Raw genomic sequence first — 17,149 nt, 5'->3', positions numbered from 1 at the left:
TGCACACAGCGTGGCTCATTATCATCAGGTGTTTTTTGGAGGGTCTGGGGAGGCAGGGAGTTAATGATGATGAGGTAGGAAATGTTCCCCATTCCTGTTATTTAAAATCCTTTCAGGGCTTCCCTGGTGGCGCAGTGGTTGAGAGTCTGCCTGCCAATGCAGGGGACACGGGTTTGAGCCCTGGTCCGGGAGGATCCCACATGCCGCGGAGCGGCTGGGCTTGTGCGCCACAACTACTGAGCCTGAGCTCTAGAGCCTTCGAGCCACATCTACTGAAGCCTGCGTGCCTAGAGCCCGTGCTCCACAACACGAGAGGCCACCGCAGTGAGAAGCCTGCGCACAGCAACGAAGACCCAATGCAGCCATAAGTAAATAAATAAATAAATAAATAAATTTAAAAAAAAATAATAATAAAAAAATAAAATAAAATCCTTTCAATTTTTACTTCAGCTGAACTGAATTCTTTTTGATTTGGTTTCCTACAAGTAGATGTTTATTTGTAATGTCGATTACTCTATGTGTCAAAGGATTGGATAATTATATGATATTGTACTGACTCTAGAAAATCGCTCGAGTGTCTTTTTTAGGTGCTCTTTAAACTTATTTTCTTATTGTTTTACTATCCTCAGAGTGATGTGAAACCAGTCCCAATTCCTAAAGTGAATCCCTGCCTCAGGCACCTTGAGCTTTAGAGACTCTACCTGTCCATATCTGTTAGAGACCTGCTCCTTCTTCCTCCATCCCTTGCTATGGGACCTCCATTTCCAGTGCTAGTCACTGAGAGGTTTCTGTAGTGACTTTTGGGACTAATGCAGAGAGGTAGAGGAGGAGAGAAGAAAAATAAAGGTGATAATGATAGCCATTATTTATTAAGCAGTAGTAATATTCTGGGCATTTTGTTAACCTCTTTTCATAATCTCATTTAAGCATTACTAGCCTTGATAAATAGATATGGAATTATTCTTCACATTTTATAGATGGGGTAAAATTAAGTCTCAGAATCTGTTTTGTACTTTGCTCAGGGTCATACAGTGAGCAAGTGACAGAGCCAGGATTTGAATTCTGATCTGTGTAGCTCCAAACTCTTAATCACAATGCTATGTCTCACCTTCCTTTTTACTACTCTGCCCTAGTTTATTCTTGCTTCTTTACTTCCTTTCTGGTGACATTTTAGGCCAGAGGGAGGAATTATAAAGGGGAAAAAAACTCTTGCTTTTCCTCCCTAACCTCCCCTACTCCAGAAGGTAATTCTTAATTCTCACCTTATTTAGTTTGGGTAGCAAAACAAGGGGGAAACAGAGAGAGAGAAAACAAGGCATGGAGGCAAGAGAGTACCGTGTGACCCCTCCAGTCCTGTCAAGAGGGAAACAGAGAGAGAGAAAACAAGGCACGGAGGCAAGAGAATACCGTGTGACCCCTCCAGTCCTGTCAAGGGGGAAACAGAGAGAGAGAAAACAAGGCACGGAGGCAAGAGAGTACCATGTGACCCCTCCAGTCCTGTCAAGGGGGAAACAGAGAGAGAGAAAACAAGGCACGGAGGCAGGAGAGTACCGTGTGACCCCTCCAATCCTGTCAAGGGGGAAACAGAGAGAGAGAAAACAAGGCACGGAGGCAGGAGAGTACCGTGTGACCCCTCCAGTCCTGTCAAGGGGGAAACAGAGAGAGAGAAAACAAGGCACGGAGGCAAGAGAGTACCGTGTGACCCCTCCAGTCCTGTCAAGGGGGAAACAGAGAGAAAACAAGGCGCGGAGGCAGGAGAGTACCGTGTGACCCCTCCAGTCCTGTCAAGGGGGAAACAGAGAGAAAACAAGGCGCGGAGGCAGGAGAGTACCGTGTGACCCCTCCAGTCCTGTCAAGGGGGAAACAGAGAGAGAGAAAACAAGGCGCGGAGGCAGGAGAGTACCGTGTGACCCCTCCAGTCCTGTCAAGGGGGAAACAGAGAGAGAGAAAACAAGGCACGGAGGCAGGAGAGTACCGTGTGACCCCTCCAGCCCTGTTTTCGTCTCCTGTGCGCTCTTAGCATCACAGCTTTCCATAAGTGTGTTCTTGTCCCAATCGTTGGCATTTCTGTCCCTGACCCTCGCAGCATTACTCCTGGCCCAGAGCACCCACGGCCTGTGGAGGCCGTCACTGGTGATTTACATGGAGGAGCTCCTTTCTTGTTTGGCAGGTGTTTGGGAGAGAAGATATGACTGAATGAACCTACTGTGGTTGGGTGACGGAGAGAGAAGCGTGGGCAGCATGTCAAGTTGAAGTTTGAATAGATAGAATCATTGTTCCAAATGAAGATTAGGTCCCACAGTTTATTGTAGATTAAATGGGCTTTTGTGGGCTTGTCAGTGAACTCAATCAACATTTATAAAATTGTTACTAAGGAGAAATATGTTCAGAGTTCCGAACAAGTTACTTGCAAACAAACTTTAGGAGCATAGTCATTTTAAATTGAGAATTACCTAATTGCAACAATTCCAGGCTATCCAGCTTTTTCTCCTATAATGTGCTTCTCCAATGACAGATTTTTTTAAATGCAGTTCTTAGATTAATCATATAGTTTGTAGAATCACTGAAAGAAAGTAATGTATTTTCTCACTTATAAAATCTCTTTTAAAAACCTATCAAGTAGCATGGGTTTGGAGTGTTTTCAATGTTTTGTTTAACTTTCAGAAACCAAGGTCATCTCTGTCATGTAGTTTTGTAGCTGTTGGCGTTTTACTAGCACTTTTCCTGCTGATTCAAGCCTGTCCCTGGACTTACTACATATATTGCTTCTTGCCACTGCCAGTATGGTATGCGGTTCTGAGAGAGTAAGTAACACATCTTGTGGTCTTGTTTTTCACTTCACTGACAGTTAAGTCTGTATTTAAATGCATTAGATTTCTGTAACATAAGTCATGAAAGATAATTATAATACCCTCAAATCTCCAAGCCCTTTCATTTCATTCATAGCAGCATAAACGTTGCATATAAACAGGCATTTTTTTTTTTTCTTGGCCGCACCTTGAGGCCTACAGAATCTTAGTTCTCCAACCCAGGATTGAACCCGGGCCCTCGGCAGTGAAAGCGCAGAGTCCTAACCACTGGACCTCCAGGGAATTCCCTAAACATCCTTTTTATTTTACTTTTCCCTTTTGACTTCATCTTGATTACCCTGAGGTAGCACTGGCCTCATTCCCTTCTTTGTGTTATCTTTTATAAGAAAAATCTGGAGTAAAAATTAAATAATTAATATGGATTGTACTATGTCAGGAGTGACTTATGTTTTGAATTTGTCTCATCATCCCAGTTTCCAGCGTATCTTCATGTTTCACAAAGCAATTTGCATGCTTTTGTTCTATACATTTTTGCCCCTCCTTTCCCAGGTATCACGTAAACCTAGATGAATGAAAGTTCGCAATTAAATCCAATCTAGTAATGTATACCTACAGGGGTTAGGGGAGATTATTCTTGTATGCTGTGGTTCTACCTTTAAGTGCTTGCTCACAAGTTGGACTTGAAATGGATTCTTATCATTGTAGAAAACATCAGAGGTAGAGCTCTCATGCAAGTTATAAGCACTTTAAAAGAAAATCACTAAAATGTTGGGCTGGTTCACGTTCACAGGCAGCGAGGGTCATGTTACAGATCGTGTTGATTTCTATATTTGCACCAGTAATCTAGAATTTAAACTTAGTCTTGGGCATCCTTTGAGCAAACCAGACGCCGAAAGCAGACCAGGGAATGACAGCCCAGAATAAGGGTGTTGTCAGGGTTGGCGAGCATGTTGCAATGACACAATGTGTTTTCTTTTCTAATTTTTGTTACCTCCAGCTTTGACCACCTCTTCTTAATATGAAAACTAAAAATTAATGTTAAAATATTTTAAATGTTAACATTTTTAAAAACAAGGCAAAAAGACACTGACAAAAGAACAGACTGTTACTTCTCCATTTGAAAGGAATAGGGTTGTTGGATGTACATACTTAAATTGGATTTTTTCCTAATGTCATTTGCTCTGGCTTAAAAATTTTTAGAGTGAAAGGTGTTATCCAAAATTCCCTCCTGAATTATTAAATGTTCTATTTATGAAGAACACATATACATTTAAATTTTAAGGACAGAGTGATTTTGAAAATATGTTGTGTTCTATCTTTATCTTTTTGATAGATTATAAAGAAAATAAAACATAAACATTCACTTTTCTTCTATAAATAATCTAAATGATTTTACAAAATCATCACTGTTGAGAACAAAAGAAACATTCTCCTTTTGACTGGTGTTAGCTTTTCTTTCCTAACATGGCACCTTAATTGTTTTGATGACATTATGTAACCATTGTTTTCAATCAGAAAAAGGTTATAAACCAAGTGATACTGACTTTTTATAATTGCCTACTTAATAATGCACTACCAATGCTAAAAAAATTTTTCCAGTGATGAAATATAAAAAGGACTCAAGTATGTAATACATTTTTAATGGTTATGAATTCACATTTAATTACAATCAGTGTACAATTAGTGACATCTTAAATTGAGTTTGGAAAAGGTTATTTCACCCAGTGAAAAAGTGCAATTAAGATTTTCTCTACCTAGACTAGGAAAACGTACCTTTATTTTATTAAGACAGTTGGTATTTCAATAGAAAATTAACTTTAGTGAATTTTAAAAATGTTCTCTATGTTTATTCATTTGGGTTTATTGTATTTTATTTCTGATGTTGTATCTGTAATTGTATGTGCCCATGTTTAAACTAAGATCCAATAAGACTCATTTATTGTCATTAATGTTTATAAAAAAACCAAGCAAATTAATGTGATCATTATCAACTTAATTCAGAAGTTACATTTTTCCTAGAATACTAGGTTTCAAAAAAAGATTTAGGTAAGTAAAGCCATTGAAACAAATCTGTTGGAGATTATCTTAGTTTTTGAAAAATCTATGAGTTGAAAATTCCCTGATTTCTATGCACAAAATTTTTATTTTTTACTATATGAGAACTAATTTTTTTATATTCAATATAGGTTATAAATAATCTTTTTATAAATAATCTTGTTAAACAGATTTCCAGTTATTCAAGGCTTGGTCACATTACTGTTGACCTTCCCTCCAAGTCATTTTGTTGGATACCTGTTACTCTTTATCCTGGGAGTTGAAGTATTAGTAAGTAATTTACCACGTTACCACATTTTCAGGTCTCTTTCATACACATGTAACTCCTTTGAAATGACTTCATTTTCCCTTTCTTCTTTGGATTGCATTACTAGGTTCTCAGTTTTTTCTACCGCTATATGCTTACAGCTGGACTCATTGCGTTTGCAGGTTGGCCATTTATCACTCCACTGTGGACTCGAGCAAAGGTATAAGTACTCACTTTGAAATTAGGCAGATTCATAGAGGCTTTGTTTTGATATGCGTTTAACTCAGGGAATTATTCATTTTTTTAAGGAAAGGGTAGAATGTGACCTTACATAAAGATCCTGATCCTTTTGACAGGAGGACTGATGTTGACTTTAAGGTTTCAGTGATTCATGCAGACTTTCATATCAAAGTGAACTGGTCTTGTGGTGATTGAAATACTCAAGAAGCAGAGCTGATTTGTCCTTCTCTGAAGCACTTCCTAGATTCCTTTAGGCTCAAATATCTAAATGCCACAGAGGAACTGCCCAGAGCAGTGCGGTGGCATGAGAGGCCACACTCTGGACTCAAGTCAGAGGAGTCACCTCCCTCCTGGTCTGGAGCCACCTCAGTTTTTCTCTGGAGAAGTATTTATTCATGATAGATTATTTTAAAGTATGATTACTCCTGATTTTCTGCCTTTAACTAGGTAGGTAATTACAGTGTGCTTCTACAAAGAATACTCTCATGTTTCCACTTTGATACTTTTTGGTGGAGGTAGCAGGAAGATAGAAATATCTTCTTTCTACTCTATGAGAACCTACAAAATTTTCCAATTAATGGGACTATTGACAATTTTTTTGTCTTAATCTAATTACAGACGTATTTTTACTTATTTCCCTCCTGGGCACAATCATTTGATTATGATTGCAGGCCAGCTTTCTTAAAGATGTCATCAATATATGGTAGAACATAAATTGAATGAAGTGCTTGCTTTGAAACAGCAGACCTGAGTCTAAATCCTGGCTGTTTCATTTACTAGTAATAGATCTGGTGCTACTTAACACTTTGACATCTCTAAGCTCAGTTTCCTCATCTGAAATACTGTGAATAATATAGCGTACCTATTGAGGTTATTGTGAGAATTAAATGAGATAATGCCTATATCATACCTAATATAGTGCCTACTATATAACAGATTCTTCACAAATAGTAACTATATTACTTTTTAAAGTAAAGAGATGTAAGGCTTTGAATTTTCCTTTTAGTTTCACAGCCATGTAGTCTGTGAAACAATGAAGACAGTTTTTTGTACCATAATTGTCTAAAGATAACTTTTTTTTTTATTTCAGAGCACCTCACTGAGTTGGATTTTCTTCTGTTTGCTCCTGGCAGTGTTCCCACTTATGCCTGTTGTAGGACGAAAGCCAAATATCTTTCTAGTGTATGCACCATATTTTAACTTATTTTCTTTTTAATGCAATTGTTTTTCTCAATCAACACTATGAAATATGAACCAAGTCTTGGCCATGAGTTTAAAATCATGTGAACAAACTAGAAGTTAAAATACTAATATCAAACCATTAGTCATAATTTTGGATCAGGCTCTGAGAGGCATTAAAACTCCCTGAAGATGCTTCTGGACCTTCGTAAAACATGAAATTGTGCCAGGCGCTTGGCAAATTAAATGGTCATTATTTCATTTAACATTTCCTTTCTTATTTTCTAATCATGTAATCATCTTTGTTACTTTCTTTTGAACTTTGTGTAACCAACTTTTTAGCATTCTAACCCCATCTTTAATAGATGAGAGTATATCTTTTGAAGGAAAGTTAACTCAATATTTTTTTAAAGTATGTGTTCATTTTAAAGTACCTATAAATTATATACATTTTGTCTCATTTCTGTGAGAATAACAATATGGAATAGATCAGAAATTATTCCAGGAAGTCAATTTATTAGCAGAGCTCAAAAAATTGTATTGAATTCTAAGAAGATTTTATCTAAGCCATACTTTATTAGTTCTAAGTGAAAACATTTTGCAGCTGTCATAAACTGTAAACAGCATGTGCAAAGATGAATTCGAACATTTTATTTTTTGTTTCCCACTACTCTGTGAGCTCTTCTCTTGTCTCTATAAAGCCGCTTTCCCTCCTTTCATTGGCCTCTACCCATCTGTCCTGCTCAAGCACTATTGACATATTTGAACAGGACTTATGCTAAAAGGAAAAGAAATTATATAAATGGTCTTCATAGAAATTTTTCACTTTACCTATTCCAGTAAAGATTAATTCAGGAAGCAAACTTGTTAAATCATGAGAAATCTAATTTATATTTTTAAAAATTATGTTGTTTCCCCTCTTAATTTAAATTCCTCAGTGCTTCAAGTTTCCCAGTAGCTATATTTGCAACTTCTTCATTTTGCCTCCTGGTTTATGGAGAAATTGCTACTCTCCATTTGATCTCTCACCTCATCTCCCTTCTTTAGAAAATTACAAAGATAGATATGTGAAATATTTAAGGATAAATTAAAAGAAAGAGCAAAAATGTATATAACATAGCTATAATATTCCTGTTACTCCAGTTTTCTGAGGTAAAAACGTATTTGCCAATTAATTGAAATACCAAATTATTTTTTTTAAGAGGGTATGGGGGAGAAAAAGCAAAAACAAACGAAGAATCTTAATCATACACGGTTGTTTTTCATAAGTTTTAATTAACTTTTCCCTCATGATTCTTAAAGAGAATATTAGAAGAATCAAAACAAAGGCAAAAACAAGCATTTTCCTGGGAGTTCCTGCTTCACGTTCTCCATAACCCTGCCTTTTGCTCTTTCTTATTTCTCTTAAGCCAACTCCTTTTCACATAGTTCTATTATATTACTGGGTTCCAGATTCTATCCTCAACATAATTTCAGTCGTCCTATGTTACTTGGATTTTTAGGAGGTGAGAAATAGAACTCAATAGTAATAGTACAGTGTTTCCTTGATGTTAGTCTCCTTTGACTTCAGGAAGCATACTGTATCTGGTGTTCTTGAAAAAGTGTAATTTGTTGTTTCATTACTGTACCAATGCCTCACCCACATGCTGCTTTTGTGGCCCCTCTTCCATCCTTCCCTTAGCCAGAAACAGCTGTGAAAAGCACCAACGTCAATGATAGAGAGGAACAATTTGTGGATTATAAATGTAGATTTTCCTTTTTGTATGAGTAAGTGCTCATAGTCAGAAAATGTATGGTGTAGATACTGATATACTTGTTTAGCTATCTTTTATATTGTTTTCTGTAAATTTGTCCAAGTCAAGCTGAGAATTATGGTATGCGTAAATGTTAAAAAAATCAAATTATAGAGATAAGATGAAGATACTTAAAAAATTGTGTGAAAAGTTACAAATGACACCATCCCCACAGGATCTTTATTCTAAGATTTTTATTCTTCTTACACCTGTGTATTCATTTTGTTACTTCATCTTGATTAAGCCAAATGATTGAGAGATTCTACATTAGAGTAAAATATCTAATATTTTCATGTGACATATATTCTTACGAAAATTTGAAATTGTGAATTGTGTTTTAAAACAGAGTGGGTGCAGGCTTGCTGGTTCTTCTGCTATCCCTGTTTGTTGTAACATCTGTCATAAAAAGAAAAGATAGTTTTGTAAATGAAGAGCTGGTGTTACATCTGTTACAGGTCAGTTACAGATTTTCAACACTATGTTATACAAATGATACACTAAAATGTATCTTACAGTTGTATTTAATTATCTTGTTCTTAAGATGCCATCCTGTTTTTTTTAACCTCAATACCAGCTGAGAAGAGTTTTCTGTTTAAGATATTACATGGAAATATATTCTCTAAAAGGTATGAGATAGCAAAAAGGTCAGCAGGAGGCCCCCCAAAAACGCCTAGATAGCAGAGATTAAGGAGATATAAGAGGTATTGTCCAAAGAGTTGAACTGAAAAAGACTTCCTCTGGTCTGAGATTCTGTGTTGTCCTAATTTGTGTCAGGAAAAAAGTAAGTTCTTTGAAGTGAAAGCAGCCGCTTAGTATGGTTATATGAAGATTAGTCAGTTTAAGACTTCAGATGACATACTAGGAGAAAATAAATTTCACTTTGGTTGGTGGCTTTGGAGTGGTGAAAAGAACTTTGAACTTGAAATTTCAAAACTGAGTCAATTCCCAGTTATGCTTTGTACTAGATGTGTGATTTTCAGTAATAGAACTTGTCTGTTTGTTTTTAATCTGTAAAGATAATATCCAGTAGGGTTGTAAGAGATTATATGATGTCATATTCTGTAAAATGATAGCTTTTTTGTAGATAAGAGTGGAAACCACTTTTTTTTTTCCTTTTCAACAATAAACAATAAACGACATCTACAACACTGATAAAAAAACTTATTTGAGTCTCCTCAAAAAATTTACTCAGAACAAAGCTGGGATAATAGTATTTCCAAGAACACTCAAAAATTAAAATGTACAACACTTAAAAGATGTTAACTCATTCTTAGAGAACAACAGAGAACATATAAAAAGAGAAGTATTTTTGTCAAAGATCCTATCAAGCCATTGAAGCGTATCTTTTCATTTTAAATGGTATACCGACTGGTTTTACACTAAACCATAGTAGCTTTGAAAAAATTCACCTGTAATAATGAATACTTTGACAGAAGTGAGTGTTTCTGAATCTTACTCTGTAGGAGCAAAGAATACCATGTTAAAATTCTTATGGACTTTGTGAGAAATACCCCTAAGTATAAAGTAATTCCTTCTTACATTAACCTTATTACTTTGCATTCATTCCTCTATTGTGTACCATATATATATTTTTATGATTCTAAGATTTGTGTCTTCTCACATTTTAATGTATCTAAAATGAGAATGTGTCTCACATTTGAAAGGATCCTAGAATTGTGTCATAGATTTATTGACAGCAATTTTTCCTTCTTAATTCACTGAAAATATGAGTAAATTAAATGTATCTCTAGGATTTGGTGATCAGGTTGCTAATCTGATCTTTAAGAGAGTTTACTTTGTTCATAGCCATAATTTAGCTCATTTCTTAAATTGGCTATTAATCCTCTAGTTCAGGGGTCAGCAAACATTTTTCTGACGTGCTAGATTGTACATATTTTAGGCTTGTGGGGCATATGGAGTCTGTTGTCACTTTTCAGCTCTACCGTTGTAGGGCAAAGGGAGCTGTAGACAACATGTGAATGAATGAGAGTTACCATGTTCCAATAAAACAATATTTCTAAAAGCAATAGTTTACCAACTCTACACTAGTTTGTATATATTCCCTAAAGAATAGTGTACTCCTTGTATTCCCAGTACCAGTGAAAACTCAGGCCACAGATATGTATTGAATGAATAAATAGATATGACTGTTAGTGAGGGCCAGAGGTGGAAGACACTCAGCCATATACACCAAGCTATGTACATTTCACTCTCTGCAGTTCCATGATTTAAGAAAACTTCAAGATTAATAACAAATATTTCTAAGTAGAAACAGTGTGATAACGTATGCCAAAATACTCCTGAAAGTGTAAAACACCTCATTCATGCTTGTAAAGGAGGGCTTTTGCTTAGTACAAGAATTCTGACTGTTGGTCTTAGCCACAAGAAGGTGAGCTGGTCCAATTTCAGTAACATTTTGGCCAGACTCCAGTTGTTCAAGCACTTTTCTAAGTATTCTTTCTAATATATAAATTAGTCACTCACCACCTTCTCTTTTATTTACGTCTTCTGTGTTTGTTTTCAGATGCTAAGCACGGTGCTTTCCGTGTGTGTTGTGTATGGCACTCATAATAGTCTACTCAAGAAACAAGGACTGCCTCTTATTAATCAGGTTGTTAGCTGGATAATATTAGGTAAGAGGTCAATCAAATCAAATGAGATAACTTTCCATCAAGTTACATCTTAAAATTATCCATTTACATCTATCATTGCTGTTGAAACAAATAATTTTGTTGTGGGAAAATAACAATAACGAGCTATTATTTCTATCTCTTGTTGGAAGTTGACAAAAAAAATTAGAACTTTTGTGAGCATTCATGTGTTATTAAGAATTACTTGATAGAATATTTATGACTTGATAATAAGGCTGTATATTTATTCGCACCTGATAAAAAGTGCTTCCAGAAGAGAAGAGGGTTTTGTGAAGAGATTCCTATGCTGAAATTTCATGTCAATTCATAAATTCTCCTTTCTTACACAGGGACTAGGAAGCAGTTAAATTTTATCTGTATTTCCCTTGCTGAAAATAACATTGATTAGTCACCTCCCAACACATTACACATTTTATAAAGCCGATTATACATTTTAAAATGTATTCCTCTATAATTCTTTTAAGAATGTGCGTGTGGAGCAAACAGATGTCATTTAAGGACTTAGCCTTTTCCTTCCAACTGGAAGACAGGAGCAAATTTTAAGTCGAGGTTTTTCATTAAAAAAAAGAAAAAGTTTGTAATGCCTATGAATGACATGATGTGTAATTTAACATTTATTTATTTATAAATGATTTTTGTTCATCATTAAAAAAAAAAGATCTTTGGATGGAACTTTATCTTAAAAAGACGATTAAGGGATAGGAGTGTTTGTCCTTGGATTGCTCTTAAAATCCAAGCAGAGGCTTAAAAATACAACAGGAAATGGACATGTATCTCCTAAAGTTTTGATTTGCTCATTTTCTATACACCTTGGTCATTGTATAAGTGGAAGTTATTCTTGGACAATAAGTGTTCTTGTATATATAACTTTATTTTCACTATGTAAACTTCATTTCATTATGGGCATTATGTAGGCCTTCCGTTTTAAATTATCTTGATTACTAAAGTTACTATTTACATTCATTCTGCATGACAATAGCAGAGACTGCTCTTTCATTAAAAAAAAAATGTGTTTAGTTTGTACTATGTTCTGGCACTATTCTGTTCTCTGAGAATAATAAATATGGAACAAGTCCCTGCCCTCCTGGAGCTTATATTCTGCAGGGCTGGGTGGTGGGGCTAATATTCTAGTGGGGTATCTATATGTAATTGTCTCTCACATGACATATTAGTTTTCAAATCCACAGAAAAATCAAAAATTATGAATGGCAACGATGACATTAAAGGGAAGTCTTTTTATTTTCCTGCATAGCTTCAAAAATATGCAGTGTATATAACACACACCAGCATATAAACAACATATCACCTAGGGATAAACCACATGAAGAAGAGAAGCAAAGAAAATAGAATTTGTGTTCATATTATTGTACCTCATTTTTAAACATCTAAAATGTCTAAAAAGGTTAAAAAAATAGAAATTTCCTAGAATTACAGAAAGTCATCCTCTACTTCATGTCCTTGTCCACCTGTGATTACGAGTGTATGTATGTATAAAATTTTTTAAACACCATATTCAATATTTTTATCTATTCTACCATCCTTATATTAATTTTTCAGTTGACTTAATAATATGCTTTATGGCATTTTCCCTTTGTTTGTCTTTTATGACACTGACATTTTTGAAGAATATAGCCAATTAACTCTGGGAAAACTTATATTTTACCCATGAGTTACGTTGAGACATTCTAACCAAGAACAAGGGATGTCCTTTCCCTTGTTCAAGTCTACCTTTGTGCCTTTTAAAGCAGTCTTCATAGTTTTCTTCATATAGGCTGGGAATATTTCTTGTTAAATATATTCCTAAGTATTTTATCTTTTTTGTTGCTATTATAAATGAGCTTTTCTCATTCATCGTATCTTCTAATTTTTAATTTTTTTTGAGTATAAGATGCTATTGATTTTTTTTTAACATCTTTATTGGAGTATATTTGCTTTACAATGGTGTGTTAGTTTCTGCTTTATAACAAAGTGAATCAGTTATACATATACATATGTTCCCATATCTCTTCCCTCTTGCGTCTCCCTCCCTCCCACCCTCCCTATCCCACCCCTCTACGTGGTCACAAACCACCGAGCTGATATCCCTGTGCTATGCGGCTTCTTCCCACTAGCTATCTATTTTACATTTGGTAGTGTGTATATGTCCATGCCACTGTCTCACTTTGTCACAGCTTACCCTTCCCCCTCCCCATATCCTCAAGTCCATTCTCTAGTAGGTCTGTGTCTTTATTCCCGTCTTACCCCTAGGTTCTTCAAGACCTTTTTTTTTTTTTTTTTCTTAGATTCCATATATATGTGTTAGCAGACGGTATTTGTTTTTCTCTTTCTGACTTACTTCACTCTGTATGACAGCCTCTAGGTCCATCCACCTCACTACAAATAACTCAATTTCGTTTCTTTTTATGGCTGAGTAATATTCCATTGTATATATGTGCCACATCTTCTTTATCCATTCATCTGTCGATGGACACTTAGGTTGCTTCCATGTCCTGGCTATTGTAAACAGAGCTGCAATGAACATTTTGGTACATGACTCTTTTTGAATTATGGTTTTCTCAGGGTATATGCCCAGTAGTGGGATTGCTGGGTTGTATGGTAATTCTATTTTTAGTTTTTTAAGGAACCTCCATACTGTTCTCCATAGTGGCTGTATCAATTTGCATTCCCACCAACAGTGATGCTATTGATTTTTGCATGTTAATTTTATATCCTACTTCTTTACTGAATTTTCCTTTCTTGAGTTAGGTTTATCATTGACTCTCTAGGTAGAATTTTCCAAGTATACCATCATGTAGTTTACAAATACAGATATGTATTTCCCCCTTCCTGTTCTTATTCCTCTCTTTTCTTTCATTTACTCGCATTGGCTAATACCTACAGAACAATGTTAAATAGTAGAGATAGTGAACCTCCTTGATTTTTTTCCTGATCTTAGTGGGAGTGTCTCTGGAGTCCCCCCATTTAAGACAAATTCTGGCTTTAGGACTGAGGTATATATATTTATCATGTTAAAGAAAGTACATGCTCTCCTGTTTTATGTAAGGTTTTTATTAAGAATGGATGTTGAATTTTGTCAAAGACATTTTCAACATCTATGGAGATAATAATATGGCTTTTTTTCCCTAGACCTGTTAATGTGGTGAATAATACTAATAGATTTCCAGTACTGAACCATTCTTGCATTTCTGATATAAACTCCTAAGACACATTTGATTATAATGTATTATTTTCTCAATGTAGCATTGGAGTTCATTTGCTACTATTTTTCCATCAGTACTCATAAATGATATTGGTCTTTAATTTTCTTTGTTGTTCTAAATTTATCAGGCTTAGGTATCAATGTTATATTTGCTACTTAAAAAGAATTGTTTCTCTTTAATTTCTATACTCTGAAACAATTTATGTAGCACTGGGACTATCTGTTCTGTAAAGTTCTGAAAGAATTCCCCTGTGAAACTATCTGAATTTAGTCCTTTTTTGTTGGGTAGTCCCCTGATAACTTTGTATTTCTCTATGAAATTAGTCTGTTTAAGCTTTTTATCTCTACTGCGGTTAATTTGGAAATCTATATTTGCTTAAGGAATTTTCTGTTTCTTCTAGATTTTCAAATTTATTCATATAGAGGGATGCAAAGTAATCTCTTATGATTTTAAAAAATTCCTTCTGTATTATTAGTCATTTCCCTCATAATTTATTTTGTATATTTGCACTTTCTTCCTTTTCTTTGATTAACTTAGCTAGTGGTTTGTCCTTTTTGTTTATTTTCTCAGAGAACATGGATTTTGATTTACTAATTTGATCTACTGTTTTTCTGTTCACTACCTCATTAATTTTTGCTTTATCTTGAATTTCTAGTTTTATTATATTGTGTCTGAGAGTATTTTTTGTATTATTTTTACATTATAGAACCTACTGATATTTTCCTTGTGCCCTAGCGTATATGATTAACATTAGCATCCCATAGGTTTTAGTATGTTGTGTTTCCATTTTCATTTGTTGAAATATCTTTTTATTTCCCTTTTAATTTCTTTTTTGATCCATTAGTTGTTCAGGAGTATGTTGTTTAATTTCCACATATTTGTAGATTTTTCAGCTTTCTCTTGTTGTAATTTCTAGTTTTATACCATTATAGTCAGTAAAGATACTTGATATGATTTCAGTCTTACTAAATTTGCTAAGACTTGTTTTGTGATCTATTATATGATCTATCCTGGAGAATGTTCCATGCACAGAATGTGTTCTGCTGCTACTGGTTGGAATGTTAAATAAATTTTTGTTAGATCCATTTGGTCTAATGTATGGTTCAAGTCTAATGTTTCCTTGTTGATTTTCTCTCTGGATGATCTATCCCTTTCTGAAAGTGGAATATTGAAGTCTCCTATTATTATTGTATTCTTGTCTATTTCTCCCTTCAGATCTATTAGTATTTGCTTAGTATATTTAGGGGCTCTGATGTTGGGTGCATATATATTTACAGTTGTTATATCTTCCTGATCAGTTGACCCCTTTATCATTATATAATGACCTTATTTGTCTGTTGTTACCATTTTTTGACTTAAAGTCTATTTTGTTTGATGTAGCTATAGCTACCCTTCACTTTCTTTTGGTTTCTACTTGTATAGAATATCTTTTCCATTCCTTCACTTTGAGCATATGTGTGTCCTTAAATCTGAAGTGAGTCTCTTATAGGCTGGACATATATTTTAAACAAGACAATTCCTCCTTGGGATTAGGAGAACATCGGTACTAGAGGATGCCTACCATATGGTGCAAGGCATGAAATGGTTGACTCATAGGTAGGTCAGCAGTATCTCCAGAGATATCTTCCAGGCACTAATTCACTATAGTCTAGCTCCAGTGAACGTTTTTTGCTAATGTGCTGGGATCCCTAAATGGGTTATATGTTATGCAACTGGTTCTAACTTATGTCACTCAGGATGGGGACTCTTATTTCCCTTTTAGCATCTTATCAATCCTTTACACAAAAGTCAAACAAATACAGAAAATACAGTTTGGTAAAACAGGTCTCATTTGAACTGGCTTTTAAAATAAATATTAAAATACTATTTCTTTCTGTTAAAATATGTACCAGATGATGATAACATTACTGGAACTACACATCTGAAAAAAAATCAGAAGCGATTCTTCTAAGATTACTATAAATATAACTTACATAATCTTAAATCTTACAGTGACTCAACTTTGAATGAGATTGTCTTTACATTTAACTTATTAGTAGATGTTGACTAGTAGTAATAATAGCACCTAGCAGTTATTAAGCACTTACTGTATCTCAGGCACTATGCTTAAGGAGCATTTTATAGGTGAAATTGTATTTAAACCTCACAACAACTTTATATCATTTCTACTTAACAGATGGAAATACTGCTTAGATAGATTAACAAACTTGCCTCATGGTTAAAGAGTTATAAGTAATTCAGCCAGGATGCCCTCCCAAGTTATCTGTCTTCATACTTTGGAGCATTTCATTCCACACATATTGCCATCCTAGCCAGGAGGATTAGGAAATTATGCATATTTTCTTTCCAAAATAAAGATTGGGGAGTTTATGTTTTGCTACCCATACCCCACCCCCAATTTATTTGCTCTTCTCACACTGAAGTAGTTGCTTTCTAATCCTGAGAAGAAAGATTACTTCACTTATTTGGATTACTCTTATTACAACTGTCATGTGTGGTGAAGTCCTTGTCTCCTGTCTCTAATTTTCTAACTGGCACACTACAACTCTCAATGCATACTTTGCAGTGGGAAAACTTGGAGGAGGGAGTGCTTAGGAAAAATCAATTTCTGGGGAGTAAGTTGTCTTTGAACTAAATGTTTAATTAGGAGAAAAGTTGCTGAATCTTGAGTAATATTTTTTTTTATTATTTACATTAGAAAATGACAAATTATTTATTTAAGAGTTATTACAGTGAGCAAGGCTGAATATAAATTGGGAAAATCTGAACTAAATTGTGGTTAAAATGGTGAAATGTAATTTTAACTAAAAATGTGAAGTTTCAAATTTCTTACAAAAATGAGTAGGGCAAATGTAGCTTCATTTTAAATGTCACACAAATAATAAATGCTATAAATGATAATAGATTATTCAGTGCTTTAAACTCAACATACCCTGTGTCGCTTGTACTAACACTACCCACATTTGTTTTATTG

The 17,149-nt window shown here is 34.8% G+C and overlaps 1 protein-coding gene across 1 annotated transcript in view; it reads left to right on the top strand.

The window, feature by feature from the left end:
- The window catches only part of PIGN (phosphatidylinositol glycan anchor biosynthesis class N), a 108,671-nt gene that overhangs the window by 50,227 nt on the left and 41,295 nt on the right, over nt 1-17,149 (top strand). Inside the window, 6 exon segments of the mRNA XM_036823699.1 lie at nt 2,665-2,804; nt 5,036-5,135; nt 5,240-5,332; nt 6,443-6,534; nt 8,671-8,779; nt 10,849-10,957. Of these exon segments, the coding sequence (XP_036679594.1) occupies nt 2,665-2,804; nt 5,036-5,135; nt 5,240-5,332; nt 6,443-6,534; nt 8,671-8,779; nt 10,849-10,957 (643 nt within the window).

Source organism: Balaenoptera musculus, chromosome 14, assembly GCF_009873245.2.
Source record: "Balaenoptera musculus isolate JJ_BM4_2016_0621 chromosome 14, mBalMus1.pri.v3, whole genome shotgun sequence".
NCBI lineage: Eukaryota > Metazoa > Chordata > Mammalia > Artiodactyla > Balaenopteridae > Balaenoptera > Balaenoptera musculus.
The sequence above is the reverse complement of the archived record's forward strand: the minus strand, read 5'-3'. Positions and strand labels throughout refer to the sequence as shown.